At 49.7% G+C, this 26,940-nt stretch overlaps 1 protein-coding gene across 1 annotated transcript; it reads left to right on the top strand.

Annotated features, from left to right (window-relative positions):
• Positions 1-298: 298 nt before the first annotated feature.
• On the top strand, positions 299-23,756 carry LOC128343770 (E3 ubiquitin-protein ligase ZNRF4-like; the record flags this gene model as incomplete). The annotated part of the gene is made up of 3 exons (XM_053293206.1): positions 299-347; positions 2,174-2,288; positions 23,026-23,756. Coding segments are annotated over 3 exons (810 nt in total), but the record flags the coding sequence as incomplete, so codon positions are not given.
• Between the last annotated feature and the right edge of the window lie 3,184 nt (positions 23,757-26,940).

Here is a 26,940-nt window from a genome sequence, read left to right as displayed (position 1 = left end):
TCGAGGTGTCCCTATGTGTCCCTACAATTGTACCCAATTTGGTTCACATTGCTGCAGGTTTTGCGAAGTTGATAGGGAAACACACACAATACTGGGCGATCTCATAAGCTTACTTTCCTTACAGAAAACAGGCTAAAAAACCCCAACATTGATAGAATTCCAAAATAAAACAGGACACTACCCCTTGCAATATTGTAGCATGCTTGTAGTCAGAACTGTATGCCACACCCCCTGGGTTGCTTGGACACGCCCCCTACACATCGCACACCACACCTCCCACATTGGCTGACCACACCCTTTACACATTCACCAGCCTGTCCCTGTTTCCATCCGGGAAGTGTTGGCGGGTATGCCCTTGTGCAAAATTTCTCTTTTCTCTGGCGAGTTTTTTCTCTCTCTTCTCTAAAATGTCTTCTCACTTGTCTTTTCCGTTCCCCTCCCCATTTCTAATCTGATTGAGATAATAACCCAGCAGACTTTAGTCTCTTCTCTACTAAAGTCTTGGCTATTCACCTCGCAAGATCCCAGCTCTGATAGGAGGCAGTCATTCGGAGCCCGAGTTCTCACTGAAATGGAGGAAAATCCTCGCCTATTATCTCCTCTCCCTCCACGCTCCATGTTCCCTTTCGGCGAGATACCGCGTGGCGTGACAAGAGATCCAAAGCAAGGCCCAGAGTCCTGCTGCATGGCAACAGGATTCACTCTCGGCTCCTAACTTTCCTCTCAGAATCCGTTTGCTTCGAGCCCAATGAGAACGCTTGGTTCTGCATTAATCTCCATGCACGCTGCAGCAGTCTGGCCCCTTCTGATCTCAAAGGAAAGATGCTTGTCGTTTTGCTTTCAGATTGGCTTGAAAACTATTATTGCCCTGAAAAAGTTAGTGACCGTTCCAAACAGACCTCTGCCACTGCTTGGTAGGGGTGTGCATGAAACCGGTTTGGCCAGTTCGGTTCGAGTCCAAATCGGACTTGAACCAGACTGGTCATGTTCAGTTTTGTGCACCCCCGAACGCCCACCCGGTTCAGTTCGAGTTTGAGCCGGTTTGGAGGTAATATTTTTTAAAAACTTACTGCCTCCGAAGGTGCTGCCGCAGCCACAGGAAAGTCACCGAAGGCTCCCACTCCCCCTGCTGGCCTCCTTTGGTATCACAACGGCCCGGTTCGGGTGCTTTTCAGCCCCTGTGTAGTTGTGGCGGCCATTTTGGAGGGGTCCAAAATACTGTGGGGGGCTGGTGGGGGGGAAGGGACCTCTGGAGACCCCCCTACAGCTGTGGCAGTGCCCCCAGAGGTGGTGAGCTTGTTTTAATTTTTTTAAAAAACCAGTTAGAACCAGCCGGGAGTGCTGGACTCGATCTTGAGCCGAACCGGGGCAGGTTTGGTTCGAGGCCAGCTCAATGTCGAGTCCTTGAACTGAACCTGTTCAATGTCAAGCCAATTCAAATTTGAACCGGCTGGCACATCCTTACTGCTTGGTATGGCATAATTAATCCATGGGATTCTCTGCCACAAGATGTGTTCAGAGCCACCAGCCGGGAAGGCTTTAAGGAGGGCTTAGACAAATTCGTGGAGGATAGGGCTATCAATGGCTACTCGTCTGAGGGCTATAGGCCACCTCCAGCCTCAGAGACAAGCCCCTGCAAATGCCAGTTGTAGGGGAACAACAGCAAGAAAGAAGGCATGCCTTCACCTCTTGCCTGTGGGCTGAGGTTGCTGTGGGTTGTTGTTGTTGTTGTTATTAATTCGATTTCTCTACCGCCCTTCCAAAAATGGCTCAGGACGGTTTACACAGAGATATAATAAATAAATAAGATGGATCCCTGTCCCCAAAGGGCTCACAATCTAAAAAGAAACATAAGCTAGACACCAGCAACAGTCACTGGAGGGATACTGTGCTGGGGGTGGAGAGGGCCAGTTACTCTCCCCCTGCTCAATAAAGAGAATCACCCTGTTAAAAGGTGGCTCTTTGCCAAGTTAGCAGGGGTTCATGACCAAGGCAAGAGGCTCAGCTTTGCTAGACTTGCTTGGCACAGCTGCCTCTTTGGCTATGGAATCTGCTTTTTGTGTCCCAGCATGCTGACGCTGTATTCCTTTTCTGATGGGCGACTATGCGGGTGAACCAGGTAGCTGCTGTTCTTTTCTGAATTAAATGTGCTATTTTCTGCCATTTATCTGAGTGTGCGACAGGGTGACCACCGGAAGCCTCCACTTCAAGACTCAGCCAGAAAGGAAGCCACACCCAGCATCCTTGAGCCTGATCCAGAAGGGCTGTTCTTACGGCCTTTTGACAGGGTAGGTTGCATTTGACTTGGTGTTTTAGTGTGCTTGCTCTAGAATCAAGTGGCATCATCCTCTTAAATGTTAGATCTGGAGGGGATCTTGGAGGTCATCTAGTCCAGCCACCTACTCCGTGCAGGCATCTGCGACGGCATCCCTGACAGGCGGCCATCCAGCCTCTGCTTGAAAACTCTCTGGAGCCTCTGGAGTTGAAACTCCAGCAAAGGAGAGCCCACCACTGCAGGAAGCTGACTGTTCCACTCTCCAAAAGCTCTTACAGTGAGGAGATTCTTCCAAATGTCTAGCCTGAATGTGCTTCCTTGAAATTTCAACTCATTGGTTCTAGTCCTACCCTTTGAAACAACAGGGGATAAGTCTGTTACATAGGAACATAGGAGGATAGGAAGCTGCCATGTACTGAGTCAGACCATCGGTCTATCTATCTCAGTATTGTCTGCACAGACTGGCAGCAGCTTCTCCAAGGTTGCAGGCAGGAATCTCTCTCAGCCCTATCTTGGAGATGGCAGAGAGGGAACTTGGAACCTAGATGGTCTTCCCAGAGCGACTCCATCCCCTAAGGGGAATATCTTACAGTGCTCATATATCTAGTCTCCCATTCATTTGTAACCAGGGTGGACCCTGCTTAGCTAAGGGGACAAGTCTTGCTTGCTACCACAAGACCAGCTCTCCTCTCCTTCTATGTGGCAGAGATTTGAAGAGATATGAAGACAGCTATCATCTCTCCCTTTAGTCTTCTCTTCCCCAGGCTGAACGTACCCAGCTCCTCCAACTGGTCTTCATAGGAGTCAATTTCCTCGCCATCTCCTCTGAACCCATCCCAGTTGATCAAGATCCTTCTTAAAATGCAAGGCTTAGAACTGGATCCAGGAGACCAAGGGAGGTCTGACCAGCGCAGAACAAAGTGGAATGATTATTTCTCACGACTGGGACACACAGAGCCACTGTTAATGCGTCCCACGGCCAGATTTAACTTCTGGAGGCTTTAAGCAGTGACCTAAACTCAGAAGAAGAATACTCTAGCAAGTCATGCTAGCAGAAAATCCATAAAGCAAAGGCCAAAAGGGCAACGATTTTTGAGGCCCAGGCGCCAGAGAGTAAGGGCATTTGGAGAGGATGCCATTCTCCTGCACATGGTGTCCAGAAAGGCTAGGGACTGTTCTTCAGTTTATTGGGCTGTGGCCCATGCTCCAGTGAGGGGCTGGGGGAGAGGGATGGTGCTCAGGTCCTCATTCCGGCAGCAATGCTGCAGAAGGTTCTGAGGCCTTGGTGGGCAGCTGTGATGTCATCAACACATGGCAAGGTCAAGGGGTGGTTCCCCCCTTTCACAACTCTCTGCAGCCCTGAGAGGGAAAGCATTGCCTTGCTAATTGAACAAAGGGGCATCTTTGGAGGTGCTGGTTCTCTTATATTCAGCAGGGGGAGAGCAACTGGCTCTCTCCGTCCCCAGCACAGCATCCCTCCCTCCTGTGGCTGTGGCTGGTGTCTACCTTAGGTTTCTTGTTATACTGGGAGCCTTTTGGGGACAGGAAACTATCTTTCCCCCCCCTTGCTTTCTTGCGTGCTTTCTTTCTTTCTTATTTATATATTTTTCTATGTATTTCTTGTTTTTCTAAACACTTTGAGAACTTTTTGCCGAAAAGTGGTATATAAAATACCTGGATGGCTTTCAGAGGGGTTTGGATAACTTCATGCAGGAGGTTTGAGAGGGGTTGAGAGGTTTTAAGAGGGGTTTGGATAACTTCATGGAGCGGAGAGGTCTATCATTGGCTACTAGTCGGAGGGCTACAGGCCACCTCCAGCCTCAAAGGCAGGATGCCTCTGAGTCCCAGCTGCGGGGGAGTAACAGCAGGCGAGAGGGCATGCCCTCAACTCCTGCTTGTGGCTTCCAGCGGCACCCGGTGGGCCACTGTGCGAAACAGAATGCTGGACTAGATGGGCCTCCTTGGGCCTGATCCAGCAGGGCTGTTATGTCCTTATGTAAATTGTAAATATCCATAGTAGCTGTAGTAGCAGTAGTAATACAAGTGCACTACAAGTCATTGGCTGAGAGAGAAGTTACTGGCCAAGAGACACCCAGTGAGTCACCCTCTCCTCTCCCCTCCCCGCTCCTCTCCTCATGCTTCTTGCAGGAGTCATAAGGAGTGTGAGGAGAGGGTCTCCTTGCAAAGCTCGAAAGGGCCAGCTCAGTCCCAGAGAGCCGCTCCAATGGAGGCAGTGGGGGGCATCTTCCTCCCTTGCTGATCCTCCAGTCATCCACCACCTGAGGCCGCCTCATGAAAGGGCCACCACTTGGGGGAAAGCTTTTCACAGGGTGCTCAACAGGCATGCAGAGAGGGCCATAATGAAGAAACCAGGAGATAATCTAGTTAGTCTGGATGGGGCTAGGGTCTGTCTGATGACCACTGATTTGAGCGTCCACAATGCCAAGCAGCAGTTTGTCATCGTATCGCTGTCGGAAAGGCAACAAAGCAAAGGACTGAAAGCTTTCCTGGAAAAATGGCCTTTGTTTTCCTTTAATCACAGCTGGCCGCAAGAGAAGCAGGGTCCCTAGGTGGATTTCCTTGCTGCTTTCATGCTGTAGAAAAGATTGAATATTTGCGGGGGAAATATCCAGCCCAATGAGTTTCCTGCGTTGAGCGGTTTAACAATTAAAAGAATCCACGTGAATCCCTTTTCAGGGCTTGCGAACTGACAGCTGGCGATGCTCAGTAAGAGAGATATTAACCTTTGGAAGGAGCTTTCAGCCTCCCACCTGGAGGCACTGAGGGACCTCCCGCGGCCTGCCTGAACAAAGACCTCCAGTTACCGCTCTTGAATGAATGGCAGAGACAGCAGCTAAATCAAAGGCAATCAATAATAATATATCTAGAAAGCACCAGAGGCATCGGACACAGCCAGGCTGGGATGGAGGGACCGGGGGCGGGAAGCTGGGGAGGGAACCCAGGTTGGTGGCGGGGGCTGTGTGATCACAGGAAATGATTAAAAAGAGTCGTTAAACATGCTGATTGGGCTTTTAATCTCCTTGATCTGCCAGCCAGTCCCTGGGGTTGAAAAATTCACTTATCTCTGAGATTCAGCAACGCCCAAATCATACAAAGCCACTCGCTTTGGAGGGGAAAGGAGCGCGGACGGAGGAAAGTAGTGCTCAGGCCTCGGTTGGGCAGTCTGGGCAGGCGAAGAGGCAAAACGTCTGGGGGCAGCAAGGGAGGACTGATCAGGTGTCCCAACCAAAGGGGAGATTAGCCAGATGTTTTGAATTTTGGATGCTCCCCAAATGATCTCCTTTCCCCTCCCTCCATCTGATTCTGGAGTTCAGTGAACTAGGAATCTTCTACTTTTTCCTTTTCCTTCCTTAAAACTTTCCTTAAAGAAAGTAAAGCCACCTAATGGTGCTGTGGGGAAGTAACTTGCCTAGGGAGCAAGAGGTTGCTGGTTCAAATTCCCACTGGCATGTTTCCCAGACTATGGGAAACACCTGTTTCAGGCAGCATTGATACAGGAAGATGCTGAAAGGCATAATCTCATACTGCGTGGGAGATGGCAATGGTAAACCCCTCCTGTATTCTACCAAAGAAAACCACAGAGCTCTGTGGTCGCCAGCAGTCGACACCGACTCGATGGCACTTTACTTTAAGGAAAGTAAGCTTATGAGATCAACCAGCATTCTGTGTATCGGTGACTCCGTGCAGGGATGGAGCCACCATTGGGCGAATGGGTTCAAAGAACCCAGGCCACCGCCAATCAGAGGCCATGCCTTGCAGCCCCGCCACACTCCCAGAATCTGATGTCAGATGTGGGGTGCTGGGTTAGTTCCCAAGTGGGGGCTGAGCAGCCCCCGTTCGGGAGTTAAATGGCTGCTCCTGGCCGCGCTGCGAACACAGCACCGGCCCCAACCTAGCCCCAGATGCGGGCTAGACACGGGGGTGTGACTAGCCCCAGCGTCTGACGTCAGACACGGGGGGCAGGGTGACTGGGGCCGCCACCACACCTGCACACAGGCCGCTGGCAGTCTGGCTCCACACCTGACTCCGTGTGTGTGCTTTTGTGTGTGTGTGTGTGTGTGTGTATGCCTGTACCAACATGAACCAAATTGGGTACAGTTGTAGGGAACAAAGGGATTTCTCAATGGTGCAGTTCATGATGATGTCATCCACCCCAATTCAAGAAGGCTGATGCATGAATGTTTAAGGAGCAAGTGGGCTCACTTGTGAACTGCCTAACTGATTTGAATCAAATTTGGTACAGTTGTAGTGAGTGACACAAAGGGACACCTCAAGGGTGTAGTTTGTGATGATGTCCCCCCCAAATTCAAGATGGTGGGCACATGAATGTTTGCGGTGTAATTGGGCTAACTTATGAATTGCCTAAGTGAGCTGAACTAAATTTGCTATCTCAGTAGAGACGGCTCAAGAGTGTAGTTTGTAATGATGTCATCCACCCAATACAAGATGGTGGGTGCTTGAATATTTGAGGCACAAAAGGACTAACTTAGGTACATAACAAGCTGCCATATACTGAGTCAGACTATTGGTCTATCTAGCTCAGTATTGTCTACCCAGCCTGGCAGCAGCTTCTCCAAGGTTCCAGGCAGGAGTCTCTCTCAGCCCTGTCTTGGAGATGCTGCCAGGGAGCGAATTCTGAACCTTCTGCTGTTCCCAGAGTGGCTCCATCCCCTAAGGGGAATATCTTTCAGTGCTCACACTTCTAGTCTCCCATTCATATGCAACCAGGGTGGACCCTGCTTAGCTAAGGGGAGAAGTCATGCTTGCTACCTCAAGACCAGTTCTCCTCTTGTGGACTGTCTGGAGTAAGTTTGGTATAGTTGTTGGGACATATAGGGACACCTCTGCAGCATAGATGTGATGTTATCCACCCCAATTCAAGATGGCGAATGCGTGAACATTTAAGGCTGAAGTATGCAAACTTGTGAGGATCGTAATTATCAATTAAGATTACAGTGAAAGGAAAGTAGGCAGATGGGTTCTTTCCAGAACAACTTGTTTTCTTGTTTTCTTTTGGAAAGTTTGTTGTGGGTAGTAGAGAGAGTGTTTCTATTTTCCCTCCTTTGTTTGAGTTCTTTGCTTGGCTAAAGATCAGATGCCCCACAATGGATCAGTCAGGCACGAGGACGTCACAAACCCTCCTGAGTCAGGCCCTGAGAGTAGTGACAAGGAAACAGAAGAGGCTGATCTCTGCTCAGACAAGGAGCCCTTAATCGGGGAACTTCCCTAGAACAACAGGACAGCTCATCTGTCTAGGACTACATCTATTCTGTCATCCGTGGCATCCCAACCAGGGTCTTTCCTCGGCCGAGACCCAGAACAGGTTCCAAATCCCATACTCCCTCTAGAACTGGCCTGCTCAACTTTGGCCCTCCTGCAGATGTTGGCCTACAACTCCCATAATCCCTGGGTACTGGGCACTTTTGCTGGGGATTATGGGAGTTGTAGTCCAAAAACAGCTGGGGGGCCAAAGTTGAACAGGCCTGCTCTAGAACTTTGCCCTCCAACTGACCTCACCATCACCATGAACTCACCCCCCACGTCTCAGGAGCCAGCTATGTAAATTGGTTTGAATGAATAGATGAAAAGGGCAGCCAAGGAAAGAGCTGGAATGTGTGAAAAATCCGGAAATCCGGGGAAGATGGCGACTTTACAGATGCCACCCCCAAGGCAGACACATTTTGGACCTCCACAAACCTTCATCTCCCAAGAACCGTCTACAACCCCTTGACTCCTGCAGGAAGCCCCTTTGAAACCACACGGGGAGAGGCACAGCCTCCTAGATCAGTGTAGAAGTGGTTGCTTAGCAGCCAGGAAGAGGCCTTCGGGAAGAAGGCTGGCAGAGACTCTACTCGTGAGTCGGATCAGTGTGCAGGAAAACGCATGGTCCTGACTGATTGATTTATCATATTATTAGACCGCCCTATCTAAAATCTCAGAGCGGTTTGCAATTTAATATGAAATAATCTGCTAGTGCTCTGCAAATAATACAATTAAAACAGCCTATATAGTATGTATAGTAGGAACACAGGAAGCTGCCATATACTGAGTCAGACCTTAGGTCCATGTAGCTCACTTGGAGATGCCAGGGAAGGAACTTGGAACCTAGATGCTCTTCCCAGAGCAGCTCCACCCCCTAAAGGGAAAATCTTACAGTGCTCACACATCAAGTCTCCCATTCATATGCAACCAGAGTGGACCCTGCTTAGCTTGGGGGACAGGTCATGCTTGCTGCCACAATACCAGCTCTACTCTCTAAAAATCAGGATTTCATGTTAGGAACATAGGAACCTGCCATATACTGAGTCAGACCATTGGTCTATCTAGCTCAGTATTGTCTTCACAGACTGGCAGCAGCTTCTCCAAAGTTGCAGGCAGGAGTCTCTCTTAGCCCTGTCTTGGAGATGCTGCCACAGAGGGAACCTGGGACCTAGATGCTCTTCCCAGAGTGGCTCCATCCCCTAAGGGGAAAATCTTCCAGTGCTCACACATCAAGTCTCCCATTCATATGCAACCAGGGCAGAAGCTCCAGCATGCTGGAGAGACCCCCCAAGCCGGGAGGCTGCTTTTCAGCCACCCAGTCGGGGGTGGTGGTGGTGGTGTCTACACGTGAGTTGCCGCGGCAACTCATGATTTTAAAGAAAACAGGGTTGCGGAGCACTCGCTCCACAAACAGGTTTAAGGGGAGGGGTACTTTAGCGGGTGACCCGCTTACAAATCACTGGGCTCGCAGCTGAGCCTGGTGGTTCGCATGATGGGAGAAAATAGGGCTAGCCTCTGCTAGCCCAATTTTCTCCCATTGTGTGACTAGCCCCAGAGTCTGCCCTGGCTTGCCTTTGAATGGGAGACTACATGCAAACACATGTGAGCACATGTAAGATATTCCCCTTAAAGGATGGGGCCGCTCTGGGAAGAGTGCTTCCAAGTTCCCTCCCTGGCATCTCCGAGAGAGGCCTGGGGGAGACTCTTGCCTGTAATCCTGGATAAGATGCTGCCAGTTTGTGTAGACAAGACTGAGCTAGGTGGACCAGTGATCTGACTCAGTACATAGGAACACAGGAAGCTGCCATATACTGAGTCAGACCATTGGTCCATCTCGCTCAGTATTGTCTATACCAGGGATTCTCAACGTTGGGTCCCCAGATGTTATTGGACTTCAACTCCCATAATCCCCAGCCAAAGGCCACTGGGCCTGGGGATTATGGGAGTTGAAGTCCAATTACATCTGGGGACCTAACATTGAGAATGCCTGGTCTACACAGACTGGCAGCTGCTTCTCCAAGGTTGCAGGCAGGAGTCTCTCTCAGTCCTATCTTGGAGGTGCTGCCAGGGAGGGAACTTGGAACCTAGATTCTCTTCCAAGAGCGGCTTCATCCCCTGAGGGGAATATCTTGCAGTGCTCACACATCAAGTCTCCCATTCAGATGCAACCAGGGTGGACCCTGCTTAGCTAAGGGGACAAGTCATGCTTGCTACCACCAGACCAGCTCTCTTCCCTAAGAAGGCATTAGAAGGCATCTTCTTATGTGCCTATGTTCTCCAGGCAGTGGCGGCCCATGAACGCACCACTGAGGGGGAGGGCAGCGGGAGGCACCCTTCAGAGTAAATATATTCGGTGCTTACCTCCGCTCTCGCCACACCTGAATGCTGTTTGGCGAAGCAGCATGCCGCTCTGCGGTGGGGAATCACCTTCACCACTCACCTGGTTTCCACAGAGCCGAGCCCCTGCCAGCGTCCAGGTGAGTGTCGGGGATGATTCCCCACCGCAGGGGCTGATTCGCCGAACAGTGTTCAGGTGCAGCAGGAGCGGAGGTAAGCACCAAATTCATTTACTCTTAAAGGTGCCTCCCGCCGGCCCCCCAGCGGCGCGTTCACGGGCCGCTACTGTCTCCAGGCAAAATATACCCAACTCCTTCAAGTGTTCCGTGTAGGATTTGGTTTCCGCCCCCCTCCCCTTCATGGCTACTCTGCTCTGAACTCCTTCCACTTCATCAACCTCCTTCAAAGGCAAAGCCCAGAACTGGACACAGGATTCCAAGGAAGGTCTGACCAGCACAGATTTGGCCTTGCCTCTCTCTTTCCCAGCTGGGCTCTTTAAGACCTCCTTCCTTTGCCAAGAGGGGGGAAAACACCAAAAAAAAGGAAAGGAACGGAATGAAGGAAAGCTGCCTTTTTGGTGATAACAAATGCGCGGCCAAGTTTCCCCATGGCAGAGTACGTTGTACTAAGATGTAATGAGGGACGAAAAAGGAGGGAAGACGTCTGTTTGTTTAATGTGGATAAGAGAACAGTCACTTCTGCACGGAAAAAGACTTATTCCTACCCGCAAACAAATATCGCTTCAACCAAAGCGCAGGATTAATTACATCCCGTTGAGTGCTGGGATTGTACGCAGAAAGGAAGATATTTCTGCCTCTTCTGATACCATATGAAAGTGAAAGTAAAGAAGACACAATAGCTAGGAAGACGTTGCGGTGTTGGTATTTCACCCTGGGGTTTAGACGTTGAGTAGCCAACTCTGACTCAAGCAATTCATGGAGATTTTCCCTCTAGTCACTTTTTACCTGAACTTACATTTTAAGATCATTTCTCTCGTGGTGGGTGTGACTTGTAGTCAAAGAGTCCTGCCTACCGACAGAAAAATGGCTTATTTTAAAAAGTAGGATTTCTTGGCAGTGGGGGAAGATACAGAGAGAGGATATATTTTCCCCTACTTCCTCTCCATAAGAAGACACATACTGGATCAGGCCCATCTGCTACAAAACACACAGTGGAGTGGACTCTCAATGCTCATATCCTGGTATTAAAAAAACATATTCTCAAAAATACTTTGAACAGAACAGAGCTATGACCACACATTTGAACGACTAATATGATTTATATACTGCTTTCCAGCACATGTTCTCAAAGTGGTTTACATAGAAAGCTAAATAATACATAAATAAGAAGGTCCCCGGCCAATCAGGGCATCTGAATGGTTTTTAAAAGGTGCCAAAATGTCCCTAAACTGTCACTGAATTGATTCAAATCGATTCGAATTCTAATCTGGCCTATTCGGTTCAAATTCAAATTGAATTATCCTTTTTAGAAGTGATTATATTTGAATTCTAATAATTCAAATCAGCCAGATTTGAATCGAATCGACCCACACATCCCTAGTCCCCGGCCTGTCCCCAAATGGCTCACAATCTAAAAAGAAACATAAAGTGAACAATCCCTCCAGCAACAGCCACTGGAGGGATTCTATGCCAGGGTTGGATGGGCCAGTTGCTGTTTCCCTGATAAATAGAAGAGAATCACACTTTAAAAGGTGCCTCTTTGCTGGGTTAGCAATGGTGATTGCTAAATTGCAGGTCTCAAAATAAAAACGTTATTTGTTCCCAAAGTCTTCACAATCTGAAATATCCCACCAGGGGAAGCCCGGCAGCAGCCATGTCACAGGGAAGGATGCTATGCTGGGTCATATAGGGACAGCTGCTCTCCCCCTACTAAATAGAAGAGAGCCGACTTGCCCCTCCTGCCTCTTGTCCAGTTAGCAGGGGTGATTCCCTGTCCCAAAGGTCTTACAATCTAGAAAGAAAAAGGGAAACATTAGCTGCAGACACTAGAGGTACCCTGTGCTGGGGTTGCATAGGGACAGTTACGCTTCCCCTGCTAAATCACCATTTTAAAAGTGCCTCTTCGCTCAGTTAGCAGGGATCTAGTCTTGCATCAGTGTCATAAGTGTCATGGGTACTCAGAGGCATCCTGCCTTTGAGGCTGGAGGTGGCCTATAGCCCTCCGACTAGTAGCCGATGATAGACCTCTCCTCCATGAAGTGATTCAAACTCCTCTTAAACAGCCTTCTGGGTTGTTGGATGTCACCACATCTTGTGGCAGAGAATTCCACAAGTTGATTGTCCATTGTGTGGAAAAGTACTTCCGTTTGTTGGTCCTAAATTTCCTGGCAATCAATTTCATCCAGCCAGATGCTTCTGGGAGGCAAGCAATAGGATGCAATAGCCCTCCCTTACTGCACTCAAAGGTAGATTGCCTCTGAACCTGGAGGTTTCATTTACTCCCATGCTTTAAATTAAAAACTTAAGAACGTAAGAACATAAAAACAGCCCTGCTGGATCAGGCCCAAGGCCCATCTAGTCCAGCATTCCGCTTTGCACAGTGGCCCACCAGTGTGAAATTGATTGCCAGGAAATTTAGGACCAACAAACGGAAGTACTTTTTCATACAACACATGATCAGCTTGTGGAATTCTTTGCCACAGGATGTGGTTACATCCAACAACCCGGAAGGCTGTTTAAGAGGAGTTTGGGTAACTTCATGGAGGAGAGGTCTATCAAGGGCTACTAGTCGGAGGGCTATAGGCCACCTCCAGCCTCAAAGGCAGGATGCCTCTGAGTACCAGTTGCAGGGGAGTAACAGCAGGAGAGAGGGCATGCCCTCAACTCCTGCCTGTGGCTTCCAGCAGCATCTGGTGGGCCACTATGTGAAACAGGATGCTGGACTAGATGGGCCTCCTTGGGCCTGATCCAGCAGGGCTGTTCTTATGTTCTTAACACCTAAAGGACTCTTTTTCATTTAGACTACTAGTATAGGCTGGAAAAGATCAGAAGAGGACAGGGAGAATTCATGGTGGCTTAAAGCAAAATTTAAAAAACGCACAAGAACAAAATAATATCTACAGAACATAGACGAAGACTGCGCTAACTTTGAGATCTTCATAGCAGCAATAGAACAAAAATTACGCTGAGCTTTTCAGTTGTGGGAGAAAGTCTGATCGACAGCAATGGCACGCACTTCTGAGTAGGCATGCGTACAATCACACTATAAAGCCGAAAACCTTAAACACTACAATACACAGGTAGGCAGTGAGGCTGTTCACACACGCACAGGGCTAATGAAGCCGAGCCCAATCTTGCCTGCGCGTGAAAACTGCTGGGATCATGCTCGATCCTGGCGGCACCTCAGCGGCAAACCCACTGAGCCAGCCATCCTCTTAAACAGGGTTAAGAGAGAGTGCATGCTCTTACCTCTGTTTGGCTGCTTGCTTGCAGTCGGGGCCGGGAGACTGAGGGACTCCCACCCAGCATTGGAAGGCTCCCCATGATGCACCGCACACTCTCATGGTGCATTAGGAGAGGAGAGGAGAGCCGGTCTTGTGGTAGCAAGCATGACTTGTTCCCTTAGCTAAACAGGGTCCGCCCTGGTTGCATATGAATGGGAGACTAGAAGTGTGAGCACTGCAAGATATTCCCCTCAGCAGGGGATGGAGCTGCTCTGGGAAGAGCAGAAGGTTCCAAGTTCCGTCCTTGGAGGCATCTCCAAGATCGGGCTGAGAGAGATTCCTGCCTGCAACCTTGGAGAAGCTGCTGCCAGTCTGTGTAGACAATACTGAGCGAGATGGACCAATGGTCTGACTCAGTATATGGCAGCTTCCGATGTTCCTAAGGGCTCAGTGATCTACATCAAAAGCACGCCATCCTCTCAACTGCCCTATAGAGATCCCCTGCTGACAAAAAACAAAGGCAATATTCCTAAGGAAGGATGACTTTTTGTGGGAAACTCTCCCAGCCTGTCTCCTCTGCTTCACCTGGAGCTTTCCCAAAGTGTAGGCTTTACTGTGTGGCTTTACTGAGAGGCTTTGCTGCGAATCCAAATTTGCCCCTCAAAAAAATGACCCCAAAAGTGGATTTTTTTTTTTACCCCAGACATAAACCGAATCGATTTAGGCTCTAATGCACAATGGAAAACCCGAATCAAGTGAGAAGTGCTTCCCAATATCTCGCACTGACTTCGGCGCAATTCCAACTGATGTGCAAACGCAAACCCTCTATTCCAGTGGAGAAGCAAACTAAAAAACCCATCTGGGAATGCGCCTGCCTCTCTCTCAATCCAGCAGTTGAACAGAAGAGTGGTCGCATGATTTGCTCCTTAATTCCGCTTCAACAAGGGCTAGAGCTTAGCTTTAAAAAATTCTTTTAGCTGGGAATCTGGGCAAGCTATTTGGCTAACTGGGCACTAGGGAACAGGCTTAAAACCTGGCAAATACCTGTAAATCTGGGGGCGATGGCAACCTACCCAGTTTATGGCTGTATGAACTGCCCCTTTGACTTTGTGGGACACCATATACTACGGAGTCTGGATTGGTGCTTCTGCCCAAAGAGGTGACCAATCTATCTGAGCCCCTCAGCCCCTACTGTTCACCCCTGAGAGAATGCCAGGTTGATCCATGCCAGTGGGCAGCAAGGGTCTGCCTGTTTCACCTGGCATCTGACCCTTGGACCTTGAAAGTGCTGGTTTTGGGTTAAAAAAAACAACAAAAAACCAAATGGGGTCCTCTCCTGCTGTGTTTGTTTCTGTGGGATGATCGGAGTCGTTGAAGGGTATTGTTGCTCGTAATGAAATGGTTTAGTTTTTAATTATTCTTAGCTGCTTCGAGGCCCGTTGGTCACAAATGACGATACGAGCGGAACAGTAATAGGCAGACTGTTAATACTTCCAAATGTGACATTTGCACACTCCATGTCCATGGCACGGCTTTGAACCGGAAGCTTCCCACTCCGGCTGATCTCCGAGCAAGGATCAGCTGCTCGGGTGCACCGAGGCTGTGTCAACAGCTTGTCAGGATACCCTGGGGGAAGAGGACAGAGGGGAGGGGTGTATTCTGAGGCAGAGTCACAAGAAAAACACAATCCTTGTCTCTTTCCCCCAGCCCATTTGGCTTCCTGGCTGTGCATCATTCATTCATTTGTTTATTCATTTATTTCAAGAAGTTCCTGGCTTTTGTTATAGAGCTGTCGTCTTCCTTGTAAGGTCCATCAACCCTAAGTGCTGCCCCTTGAATAACAACAACAACAACAACGATAAGCAACTTTGTTAGCTGCCCCATAACAAATTGTTCGCTGACTGGCTCAAAACAGAACATTAAAAAGCATCCAATAAAAACACATAAAATGCGACAAACAAATCACAACTCAAAACAGAAAAGAAAAAAACCCAAAATACAAGGCAAAATAATTAAAAAATCAATTTTAAAAATCAGTTTTAAAAAGCCTGAGTGAACAGAAAGGGCTTCACCTGGCATCTAAAAGAGCAAAGTGATGGTGCCAGGCAAACCTCATTGGGGAGGCTATTCTATAAATGGGGTGCCACCACCAAGAAGGCCCTCTCCCTAGTAGTCACCCACCTCGCCTCGTATGGCAGGGGCATTTGGAGGAGGGCCTCCAAAAAAGACCTTTAGGTCTGAGTCAGGACATATGGGGCAAGGCGCTCTCTCAGATAACCTAGTCCCAAGCCAGGAGAGGAGAGCTGGTCTTGTGGTAGCAAGCATGGCTTGTCCCCTTAGCTAAGCAGGGTCCACCCTGGTTGCATATGAATGGGAGACTTGATGTGTGAGAACTCTTAAGATATTTCCCTCAGGGGATGGAGCCACTCTGGGAAGAGCAGAAGGTTTCAAGTTCCCTCCCAGGCAGCATCTCCAAGATAGGGCAGAGAGAGATTCCTGCCTGCAACCTTGGAGAAGCCGCTGCCAGTCTGTGAAGACAATACTGAGCTAGATAGACCAATGGTCTGACTCAGAATATGGCAGCTTCCTATGTCCCTATGTTCCATTTAGGGCTTTAGAGGTTAAAACCAGCACTTTGTATTGGGCCTGGAAATGGACTGGGAGCCAGTGCAGGCGAATTGTTTACTGGGCCCGTGTGAAGCTTTGGCCCGAGCTGAACATTCTACACAGTCCCCTGGCACCATGCAGGCATGACTATTCTTGCGTGCTGTGCAGGGTAAGAACTTATTGCCCAGCACCAGTGTGTGGGTATAGGGCAGGGGGGGCTCCTTTAAGGGAAACCTAACCTTCTTGAGCCCCAGTACCATCTTGGAAGGCGTGCACGGAGTGCTGGGAGCCGTAGCCCTTCTCGGGGCTTCTCTCCTAATGCTCTTAAGAGAGGACTTCGTGCTTCACCTTTCTCTTGCAGGCCTCTCCCACCAGCCAGCAGCACTGTGCAGAGGTCAGCAAAGGGGGACATGGAGATGTTTTGCCAAAGTCATCCCCACCGAAAAAATAGTGAAGATCACTGGGATCTGCTTTCTACGGAGTCAAACCATTTGCCCATAGGAACATAGGAAGCTGCCATATACTGAGTCAGAGCATTGGTCTATCTAGCTCAGTATTGTCTTCACAGACTGGCAGCGGCTTCTCCGAGGTTGCAGGCAGGAATCTGTCTCAGCCCTATCTTGGAGATGCTGCCAGGGAGGGAACCTGGAACCTTCTGCTTTTCCCAGAGTGGCTCCATCCCTTGAGGGGAATATCTTGCAGTGCTCACACATCAAGTCTCCCATTCAGATGCAACCAGGGCAGACCCTGCTTAGCTATGGGGACAAGTCATGCTTGCTACCACAAGACCAGCTCTCCTCCTGCCCAGCTAGTTGAGTTTGTCCTTCTTCTGATTGGCAGCCGATGTCCAGAGTCTCTTGGGTAGGCTCTTTCTCAGCACAGCTGTCTGAGACCCTTTTGCTTATGGTAGCAAGCGTGAATGGCCCCCTTTGCTAAGCAGGGTTTGCTTTGGCTTATATTTGGATGGGCAATTGCATGTGAGCGTTGCCTGCTGTAAGAGATTCCCCTTAGGGAGTGGGTTGGAGCATCTGTTGGCATGCGTAAGGTCCCAGGTTCACTTCCTGGCAGCTTCTCCAGATAGGGCGGGGAGACACTCCTGCCTGCAACCTCGGAGAAGCCGCTGCCAGTCAGGGTAGACAATACTGAGCTAGTTGGACCCAGGGTCTGACTCAGTAGAAGGCCGCTCTGTATATTCATTTTAGCCGGAGATGCTGGGGCTTAAACCTTCTAGATGCAAAAGGTGTGCTCTTCTGCTGAGCCAGCGATCCTCACTAGCATTTGAGACGTTCTTGCTTCATTTCCAAGGAGCTCAGGACAAGATAGATGGAGCTCAATCCCCATTAGAACCATAGGAAGCTGCCATATACTGAGTCAGACCATCAGTCCATCTAGCTCAGCTTTGTCCTCACAGACTGGCAGCGGCTTCTCCAAGGTTGCAGGCAGAAGTCTCTCTCAGTCTGATCTTGGAGATGCTGCCAGGGAGGGAACTGGGAACCTTCTGCTCTTCCCAGAGCGGCTCCATCCCCTGAGGGGAATATCTTACAGTGCTCACACATGTAGTCTCCCATTCAAATGGAATGAACCAATGGTCTGACTCGGGGTAAGGTGGCTTCCTCAATCTGAGTGCAGGTACTGTTTCTGGAAGTGACCACCCTGGGTAGGGAATCCCAGGAGGAGCATTTATTTGCATAGTCTGTAGGGGTGTTTCTGTGCCAAGGGCTGAGTCTCCCTGACTAACCTACCTTACCGGCAACGGCAGAGGAAGACCAGCGGCAGCCCGGATCCGGCCCGCCGCCATTGCCTTTGCCCCGCCCCCAGCTTCAGCCGTGAGCGTCTGACATCAGATGCAGGGCGTGTGGTTAAACCACACCCCTTGCATCTGATGTCAGATGCAGAGGGTATAGCTTAGCTCGCAGACGGGGCTGTGTGGCCCCATTTGTGGGCTACGTCTGGCCAGCGCCACATTTGCAGTGCGGCCATAACTTTGAAAGTCAGGGAGAGTCGATCCCAACTCATGCTGAGAATGCAGCACTGGCCGGGTTTTGCTTGTCAATGGGGCCGCGTGGTCCTGTTTAGGAACATAGGAACATAGGAAACTGCCATATACTGAGTCAGACCACTGGTCTATCTAGCTCAGTATTGTCTTCACAGACTGGCAGTGGCTTCTCCAAGGTTGCAGGCAGGAATCTCTCTCAGCCCTATCTTGGAGAAGCCAGGGAGGGAACTTGAAACCTTCTGCTCTTCCCAGAGCAGCTCCATCCCCTGAGGGGAATATCTTATTGTGCTCACACGTCTAGTCTCCCATTCAGATGCAACCAGGGCAGACCTTGCTTAGCTATGGGGACAAGTCATGCTTGCTACCACAAGACCAGCTCTCCTCTCCATTTCTTTTGTGAGCGAAATGACGCCCTTGCAGCTGACGTCAAAGACAGGGGCGTGGCCGGGGCATGAGGTGCGGCCCCTGAGGCGTGGCGGCCTGGGTTCTTCAAACCCGTTCGCACAGTGGTGACTCCGGCCCTGCTTACAGGGCTGTTGTAAAGGTGGCTGGGGGCCAAACAGTCTGGAAAGCTTCAAAAACTCCAAAAGGCAAACTTCACGCTCGGCCTAATTATTCCGTTCATCTTCCGGCCTTCCGGACACGTGGCATCTGCTCTTCCCATCGCTGGCACTGGCTTTCGCTCGCCTCTCTCGGCATGGCTGCCTGTTTTCCCTTCCAGTGATTTAGAGAGAAGGGGTTGTCTGCGAGTGCTGGGGGTGCTCCCACGCACGCCAGGCGGGGTGGCGAGCTCTAATTAATTCCTAATTAACATCTGCAAACAACGGCTTGCACGCTGCGGAAGGATGGGGTACAAATTACAGCCATCCCGGCTGGTGATCGGAGAGCGGGCTGAGCAGGGAGGCAGGCGCAGCTGGCCGAGCTGCGTCCTGGCACGGCCTCCTGCGAGGAGCCACTCCGTCTCATCAGGACCCCGAGATCAGATTCCTGAGCAGAGAGGAGGCTTTCATTTCCAGGAAAACATGTTGCCTTTTTCTCCCACTGAAATCTGTGCCGAGCTAGGGCCTGGCGGCGGTCCAGAGCGTCTTCGCTGTCAGACTTCTGCTTCCCTTGCCAGTCCCAGCACTGCCCCCTCTTAAAAACGGAGTGTGCTGCAGCCCCCTCCCCAATTTTGCTGTCTGTTTTGTGGGCACGTTGCTGGCTGGAGCAGTGGTCCTCCTCCTTGTAGGAGATAGCTTCAACTGCTCATATTTAAACAGGGAGGGCTCAGAGTTCTCTGCTAGAGACCAAGCTCCCGTCTTCACTTAAGAAGATTGCCCTGCGAACTTGGCAAAGAGGCACTTTTAACGTGGTGATTCTCTTTATTTAGCAGGGGGAGAGTAACTGGCCCTCTCCACCCCCAGCACAGTAGCTCCATTGACTGTTGCTGGTGTCTACCTTACGTTTCTTTTTAGATGGTGAGCCCTTTGGGAACAGGGAGCCATCTTATTTCTTTATGATTTCTCTGTGTAAACCGCCCTGGGCCATTTTTTGGAAGGGCAGTATAGAAATCGAATAAATAAAATGATGATGGTGGTGGTGGTGATGATGATGATGATGATGATGGCTGGGAAGAGCCTTCTCTGTCTGAAATGCTGCTGCCAATCAGAGCAGACAACACAGGGCTAGCGGACCAATGTCTGACTCAGGGTTCAGCAGCGTTGTATGTCTGAGGTCAGAGGCACCACTTCGTTCTGTTTCTTTGCGACAGAACATCACCAGTCTTGTCTAGAGATGTGAAAAATGGCAAATATTAAGGCCATTGTAGAGATGCTTAATATACACTTTGTGCATTCATTGTAGCATTTCTCTTCAAAAAGAATGGAAAGCAGGCCTGCTTTTCTGCACACAGGCAAAACTCGCCATTCTCAACAGGACAGTTCTGGCACCAGAAGCAGCCAAGCTTTCTCACAGGCCAGTAGCTCCAGCTTCTTATCCTGTCCTCGCACATGGTAGTCCTGGATTAGTCGGAGTGCACCCCCCACACACACCCGCCTCGTTGCCTCCTAATCCCTGGAGGGTTGGCAAACCGGCAGGAAAGGAGTGTGGAGCAGAGGGAAGGCGGGGGGGGGGGGGGTGGGTGGGATCTGCAGAGCATGGCAGGGAGCCCAGTTGGCCTGTGCATTTGGCACCCTGTGTGTGCATCAGCGAGAAGGCCTGCGTGGAAACAGAAGGCAAGCCGGAGGGGGACATCACACCAGGAGCAGGAGGGATTTCATATTGCGCCAAAGAACTGACAAGAGAAGGGGGGCGGGGAGGGGGCAGAAGCACCATGGCAGGGAACACAGGTTGGAATGAGAAATTCAGATTTCTGTCAATTACGCTTCGCATGTGCCTAGTCCTCATGAATGAAGTTGCTGCTTCGAGTGAAATGCAAGGCAAACTTGACGATTCCAGCTTGAGCAAAAACCCCGAGGAATAGGGAGGGGGTTGGAAAGGGAGATGTTGCAAATGAAAGACGGAACTTGGCTACACACACACACACACACGAGTACCTGGGGATTGTGGGAGATACAGCCCAACAACATTTGCAGACCCAATCAAAACGCATTCTGACTTCCAGCTATGCCCAACTACAAGCTTTGACTCCTTATATGATACTTTCCTAAGATTGCAATGCTTTGCACACTTTCCCAGGAGGAAGCTCCACTGAAATCAGTCAGATTTACTTCAGAGTAAGCATGCTTTTTGAACTTTGGTGCTGGAGAAGACTTTTGAGGATACCATGGACAGCCAGGAAAACAAACAAATGGATCCTAGAACAAATCAATCCAGAATTTTCACTCGAGGCACAAATGACCAGGCTCAAACTATCATACTTTGGACACGTTTTGAGAAGACCCAGTTCCCTTGAGAAGTATATAATGCTGGGAAATGTTGAAGAAAAGAGAAGAAGAGGACGACCAGCAGCAAGGTGGATGGACTCGATCACAACAACAATGAATACACCACTGAGGGACCTTAAAGGCCAAGTTGAAGACCGATCATCCTGGAGAGAAGCTATCTATGTGGTCGCTCAGAGTCGACACCAACCTGATGGCACTCAAGCAAGCAAGCAAGCAAGCCTTGATGACTGTTGCAGTTCCTGCAGACTGTTGGAGATGCAGTTCTTAGCACCAGCAACTCTATTGACCATGAGGGGCATTAAAGGTAAAATGTGCCGTCAAGTTGGTGTTGACTCCTGGCGCCCACACAGCCCTGTGGTTTTCTTTGGTAGAATACAAGAGGGGTTGGCCATGGCCTCATCCCGCACAGTATGAGATGATGCCTTTCAGCATCTTCTTATATCGCTGCTGCCCGATATAGTACCAGTGGGGATTTGAACTGGCAACCTTCTGCTCGTTAGTCAAGCATTTCCCTGCTGCGCCACTTAAGGTGACACACGGGGCATTAGGGGTAGAGATAGTGTGCCAGGGAATCCCTTCTCTGACTAGGCTTCCTCTGCTCTACTTCCTCTTTCTTAGACTGTGCACTTCCGCTGTAGCTGCGGCAGGTAAAGAAATCTCCCCTCTCAAGCTCTCTAAGAACTTAAGAAGAGCAACAGCTGGATCAGGCCCAAAGAAGCCTACCTAGTCCAGCGTCCTGTTTCCCACAGTGGCCCACCAGATGCCTCTGAGAAGCCCACAGGCAAGAGGTATCTGCCTGCCCTCTCTCCTGCCATTGCTCCCCTGCAACTGGAATTTAGAGCCATCTTGCCTCTGAGGCTGGAGGTGGCCTCTAGCCACCAGACTAGTAGCCATTGATAGCCTCGTCCTCCATGGATTTAGCGAAGCACCCAAGCACCGCTCAGAATGATCTCTCACATGCCACTTTGGGCCCACGTGCCATAGGCTGCCTACTCCTCCTTTAAAGTTTGTGGCTTGCTTGGCTTCTCAGCATGGGTGAGGAGAGCTGGTCTGAGCTACGGTCCTTCCCTTGACACCTCCTTAAAAGTGAGCTTGTGGAAGGGACTTCTGTCCGCACCGCAAGTCTGTCTCCTTGGAAAAACCATTGCTGCTTTTTATAGTTAACTGGCTGGTGCGATATGCCAAGAGCGGGCTCTCACAAAGCATACGGGTCGTCGCATTCTCTCACTTGCTTTCTCTCTGCTGGCTGTTCCATCACAATGAATGCTACTTCAAGGTTACTTAACCAATAGATTACACAGGAACTGTGCAGCCAAACGTCCTCATAGGAACATAGGAAGCTGCCGTATGCTGAGTCAGACCATCGGTCTATCTATGCCGACTTGACGGCATTTAATCAATCAATCAATCAATCAATCACACCAGGCTTGCTCAACTTAGGTCCCCCCCCCAGCTGTTTTGAACTACAACTCCCATAATCTCCAGCCACAGTGGCCAATAGCCAGGGATTATGGGAGTTGTAGGCCATTTATAGGAGGGCCAAAGCTGAGCAGCCCTGATCTACACTGACAGGCAGAAATTCTCTAGGATTTCAGATAGGCATCTGCCAGGGATTGAACCTGGGACCTTCAGTATGCAAAGCAGCTGTTCTACCACCAAGCTATGGCCCAAAACAAGCCTAGGTTGTCCAGATAACCTTGGCCTAAAGCAGGGCTGCTCAATTTCAGGGCTGCTCAGTTTCCTGAAGATGTTGGCCTACCATAATCCCTGGCTATTGGCCACTGTGGCTGGGGATCATGGGAGTTGTAGTCCAAAAAGAGCTGGGGAGGCTGAAGTTGAGAAGGCCTGGCTCGCATTGTGGGGCCATGCTGCATGTGAAGATGTTTCCTGGGTGCATGGAGGCAGATCAGTGAGGTCATGAGGTCACAAAGGCCTGTGGGAAAGTTACTCTTGGTGGGAAGCCCAGAAGCTCTTGGGGGAGACCAACATCAAGGGCTAGATCATCAGTCAACATCAAGGGCTAGATTTCCCAAGACTTGGTGCATTCCACATGCTCAGCAACTCTTTGGTTTCATGGACAATCTAGGAACCACCGTATCAATGCTCCCATGGTCCAGAAAGATCTTGGAAGTCTTTTCAGACAGCCCCAGTTTTTGATTGACTCTAGAATGCATGTTGCTTTCTCCTCTCCTCTCCATGTGGTTATCGTGATTGTCCTTCTCTTCCTCCATATCCCCAGCAAAGAAGCTTTAATCCGTGCCGTATACAACCATAATGGCATCAGCCAAGATTTCGTTGCGCTGCCTTCGCACTTTGGGCCTTCGCTCCAACATGAAGGTCTTCTGGGTTATGTCATCGAAGCCCAGCCTGCTAACGCCTGTCACCCCATCGAAGCTCCTCCATCTCTCAATGGTTCCTTCATCGCCTTCATCGCCCTCATCCGGAGGTACGACTGTCCCTTCACCACCAAGGTCCTCCATGCCCAGCGAGCTGGCTACCAGGGCGCCATTGTGCACAACGTCAACTCCCAAGCCCTCGTGACCATGTTAAGTGACAACGAAGACATCAAACAACAAGTCACCATCCCTTCCTTGTTCATCGCCGAATCCGCTTCGACACAGCTGAGAAGAATCTTTCACTATGACCATACGGCTTATGTGATCCTCATCCCGGAATGCCATTGGCTGTCCTGCTGGGACGTGAGGCACAACTGCCCATCAAATCCTCCAACACCTAAACCAGGCATTCCAAACCAGAGTTTCCCTTGCCTGCCGATGCGATGCCACTTCCTGAACAATGTGCATTTCCTCCTCTTCTGCCTCATGCTCGTGATCTGGATCGTGGCCTTGTTTGTGCTGTGCTGTGCAGTTTCTAATAACTTCTAACTTGGAGCCCATCCACAGCTAGGCAGATGTTTTCCAGGATGTTTTTCAGTTAACTTGCAAAGTGAATACATTGTCTACAAATGTGCTTTTTTGTTTGTTTGTTTTTTTGTTTAGAGGGGTTTCCCTCCACCCAAATTAATATGGATTTTCTTTTTGGCACCAAAGTATCCTTTTCACGATTTCCCCATTTTGTCACGCTGTTGACTAGCTTATTCCGTCATCCTTGAAATGTCCCATTCTTAAACTGCATGGGAGATATTTTCAATAATTCATGTAACACCATCCGTGAATGACGGGGATGGTAAATGGATTCAGCCCAAAGCCCTAGATCCAATCTAACTACACAGCTTGGGGGGTGAGGGGTGGGAAAGATTATCCCCCACCCTGACATTATCACCTTCCTGTTCCCATGTACATTAGTTGAAGAACCTTCCCAAGCCAGCGTGGTGTAGTGGTTAGAGTGCTGGACAAGGACCGGGGAGACCCGAGTTCAAATCCCCATTCAGCCATGAAACTAGCTGGGTGACTCTGGGCCAGTCACTTCTCTTTCAGCCTAACCTACTTCACAGGGTTGTTGTGAGGAGAAACCTCCTCCGGATAACACAAAGTGCATGTGAGGGGCATTCCAAGGAGGAAATCATGGAAGCTGGCAGGAGCTGGATGCTAAGATGAGCTCCATACCACCACTGCCACCACTCCTAAAGAATCACCCCCCAAATTAAAGGGAAAAAGGGCAGCCACCTCTGAACCCCTCATGAAATCCCTCTATTTTCAGCCCCACCTAATTTTGCTCTCTGCCCCTAATTGGAGACCCCAAATTCTTCAAGGATAATCAATTCAGCACTAATCTATAAAAATAATCCATAGAGTTCATTTAGCTATTGTGGCTGATTAATTAAGAGATCTGTTCTCCCTGAATTGATCTAATCCCTTCTCTGTTCTCCCTGAATTGATCTAATCCCAGTTACCCCTGCTAACTGGGCAAAGAGGCACCTTTTACCGTGGTGATTCTCTTTATTTAGCAGGGGGAGAGTAACTGGCCCTCTCCACCCCCAGCACAGTACTTCCAGTGACTGTAGCTGGGGTCTATCTTATGTTTCTTTTTTAGAATGTGAGCCCTTTGGGGACAGGGTTCCATCTTATTTATTTGTTTGTTATTTCTCTGTGTAAACCGCCCTGAGCCATTTTTGGAAGGGCAGTATAGAAATGGAATTATTATTATTATTATTATTATTATTATTAGTAGTAGTAGTAGTAGTAGTAGGGATGGGCAGAAATCCCATGGGGTGCCTCCCTCACCTTCGACATGTACCCTCTTGTGGCTGTAGAGTGAATTACAGGGAGCAGGGAGGTTTTCAGCACCTTCTTTCTCTGTCTCCTCTATGCTGTTCCATTGGGGGCAGGGCTGCAGATGTTGGACTACAACTCCCATCATCCCCAACTATCACCACTATGACAGGGGATGATTGGTGTGGTAGTCTGGCAACCACTGGAGAGCCAACATTGTGCAGCCCTGCATGGGTGTGTGTGTGTCTTCGAGATTGCACCTCTCTGGATGCCTCTGACAACCAGGCAGCAATCTCCACTCATCACCCATCTCCTCGAGACTAAATAGAAGGAGGAATTCCTGCCAGAGAGGGAACTTGGAACCTTCTGCATGCAAGCCTGCAGATGCTCTCCCCAGAGTGGCCTCATCCAGAGGAAAGCTGGTCTTGTGGTAGCTAGCATGACTTGTCCCCTTAGCTAAGCAGGGTCCGCCCTGGTTGCATATGAATGGGAGAGTACATGTGTGAGCACTGTAAGATATTCCCCTTAGGGGTTGGAGCCACTCTGGGAAGAGCATTTAGGTTCCAGGTTCCCTCCTTGGCATCTTCTCCAAGATAGGGCTGAGAGAGACTCCTAGATACACTAGTGGTCTGACTTAGTATATGGCAGCTTCCTATGTCCCTATCCCCTAAGGGGAAGATCTTACAGTGCTCACACATGTAGTCTCCCATTCAAAGGCAAACCAGAACAGATCCTGCTTAATGAAGGAGGAAATTCATGCTTGCTACCACCAGACCAGCTCTTCTTGGTCACCTTGCTCCCTGAAGACCTCCTCCCCAGGTGTTACCTTCCATTCATTCATTCATTCATTCATTCATTCATTCATTCGATTTCTATACTGCCCTTCCAAAAATGGCTCAGGGCGGTTTACACAAAGATATAACAAACAAATAAGATGGAACCCTGTCCCTGAAGGGCTCACAATCTAAAAAGAAACATAAGATAGACACCAGCAACAGTCTCTGGAGGTCCTGTGCTGGGGGTGGACAGGGCCAGTTACTCTCCCCCTGCTAAATAAAGAGAATCACCACGTTAAAAGGTGCCTCTTTGCCAAGTTAGCAGGGGTAACCCACCCAACAGCTTCATGGCAGACATTCCCTTTCAGTGTTGGAATGGGGCAGATTTTTCCCCCAGAACCCAAAGGGTTGTGTCCCTCCAGGGCAGGCAGAGAAATGGAATCATAGAGCTGTTCCTTTCCAACTCGGGTCCCGACCACCAGAGCTGTCTAATCTTCCTGATCTCTTGCAGAAGGGCCGGGGGGTACTTTCTAACAGCCCTCCTCCTTGGACCCACACTCGGGGGACCATGAGTTAGGTCTTTTTGTCTGGGCTTAATTGCCACCACCTGGCTATGTGGGACCCAGCCATGCTTATCTCTGCACACAAATGCAGGCTTAGACTTCTGGATGAAAGGCAACTCACCCAAAGACCTCTGCTGTCCTACACCGGGTCATGACCACGTCGTCACGGCTGCATTCCTTTCAGCCAATCAAGTGGTGCTCAGCCTATTTAAGTCCCGTCACCCGACACTTTGGATTTGGCATCATTAGCTGCCGCGGGTGACCTTGCTGAATCTCCTCCAGTAAAGCTAGGAGTGTGGGAATGCAGAGGGGGAGTTGGAGGGGGACGCAGCTTGACCTTCTCCCCGGAGGTCTGCATCTCTTGTAGCTGCTGGCTTGTTTGTGCATTTCTTCATCTGTTGCGGTTAATTATCATTCCTCCCTTTTTTGTTCCTTTCCCCAAGAAACCATGGGCCTATTGTTCTCCAGACAGGGATGCACATTACCTCCAGAGAAATGGCACTTGTCTTAGAGAAACCCGTTTGACTTCTCTTGAAAATGCGCAGCTGTTTCTCCCTGGGAGGAATCCCAACATTCAGTTCCAGTTTATAAGAACATAAGGACAGCCCTGCTGGATCAGGCTCAAGGCTTATCTAGTCCAGCA

The sequence above is a fragment of the Hemicordylus capensis genome, chromosome 2 (assembly GCF_027244095.1).
Source record: "Hemicordylus capensis ecotype Gifberg chromosome 2, rHemCap1.1.pri, whole genome shotgun sequence".
Lineage (NCBI taxonomy): Eukaryota > Metazoa > Chordata > Lepidosauria > Squamata > Cordylidae > Hemicordylus > Hemicordylus capensis.
The sequence above is the reverse complement of the archived record's forward strand: the minus strand, read 5'-3'. Positions and strand labels throughout refer to the sequence as shown.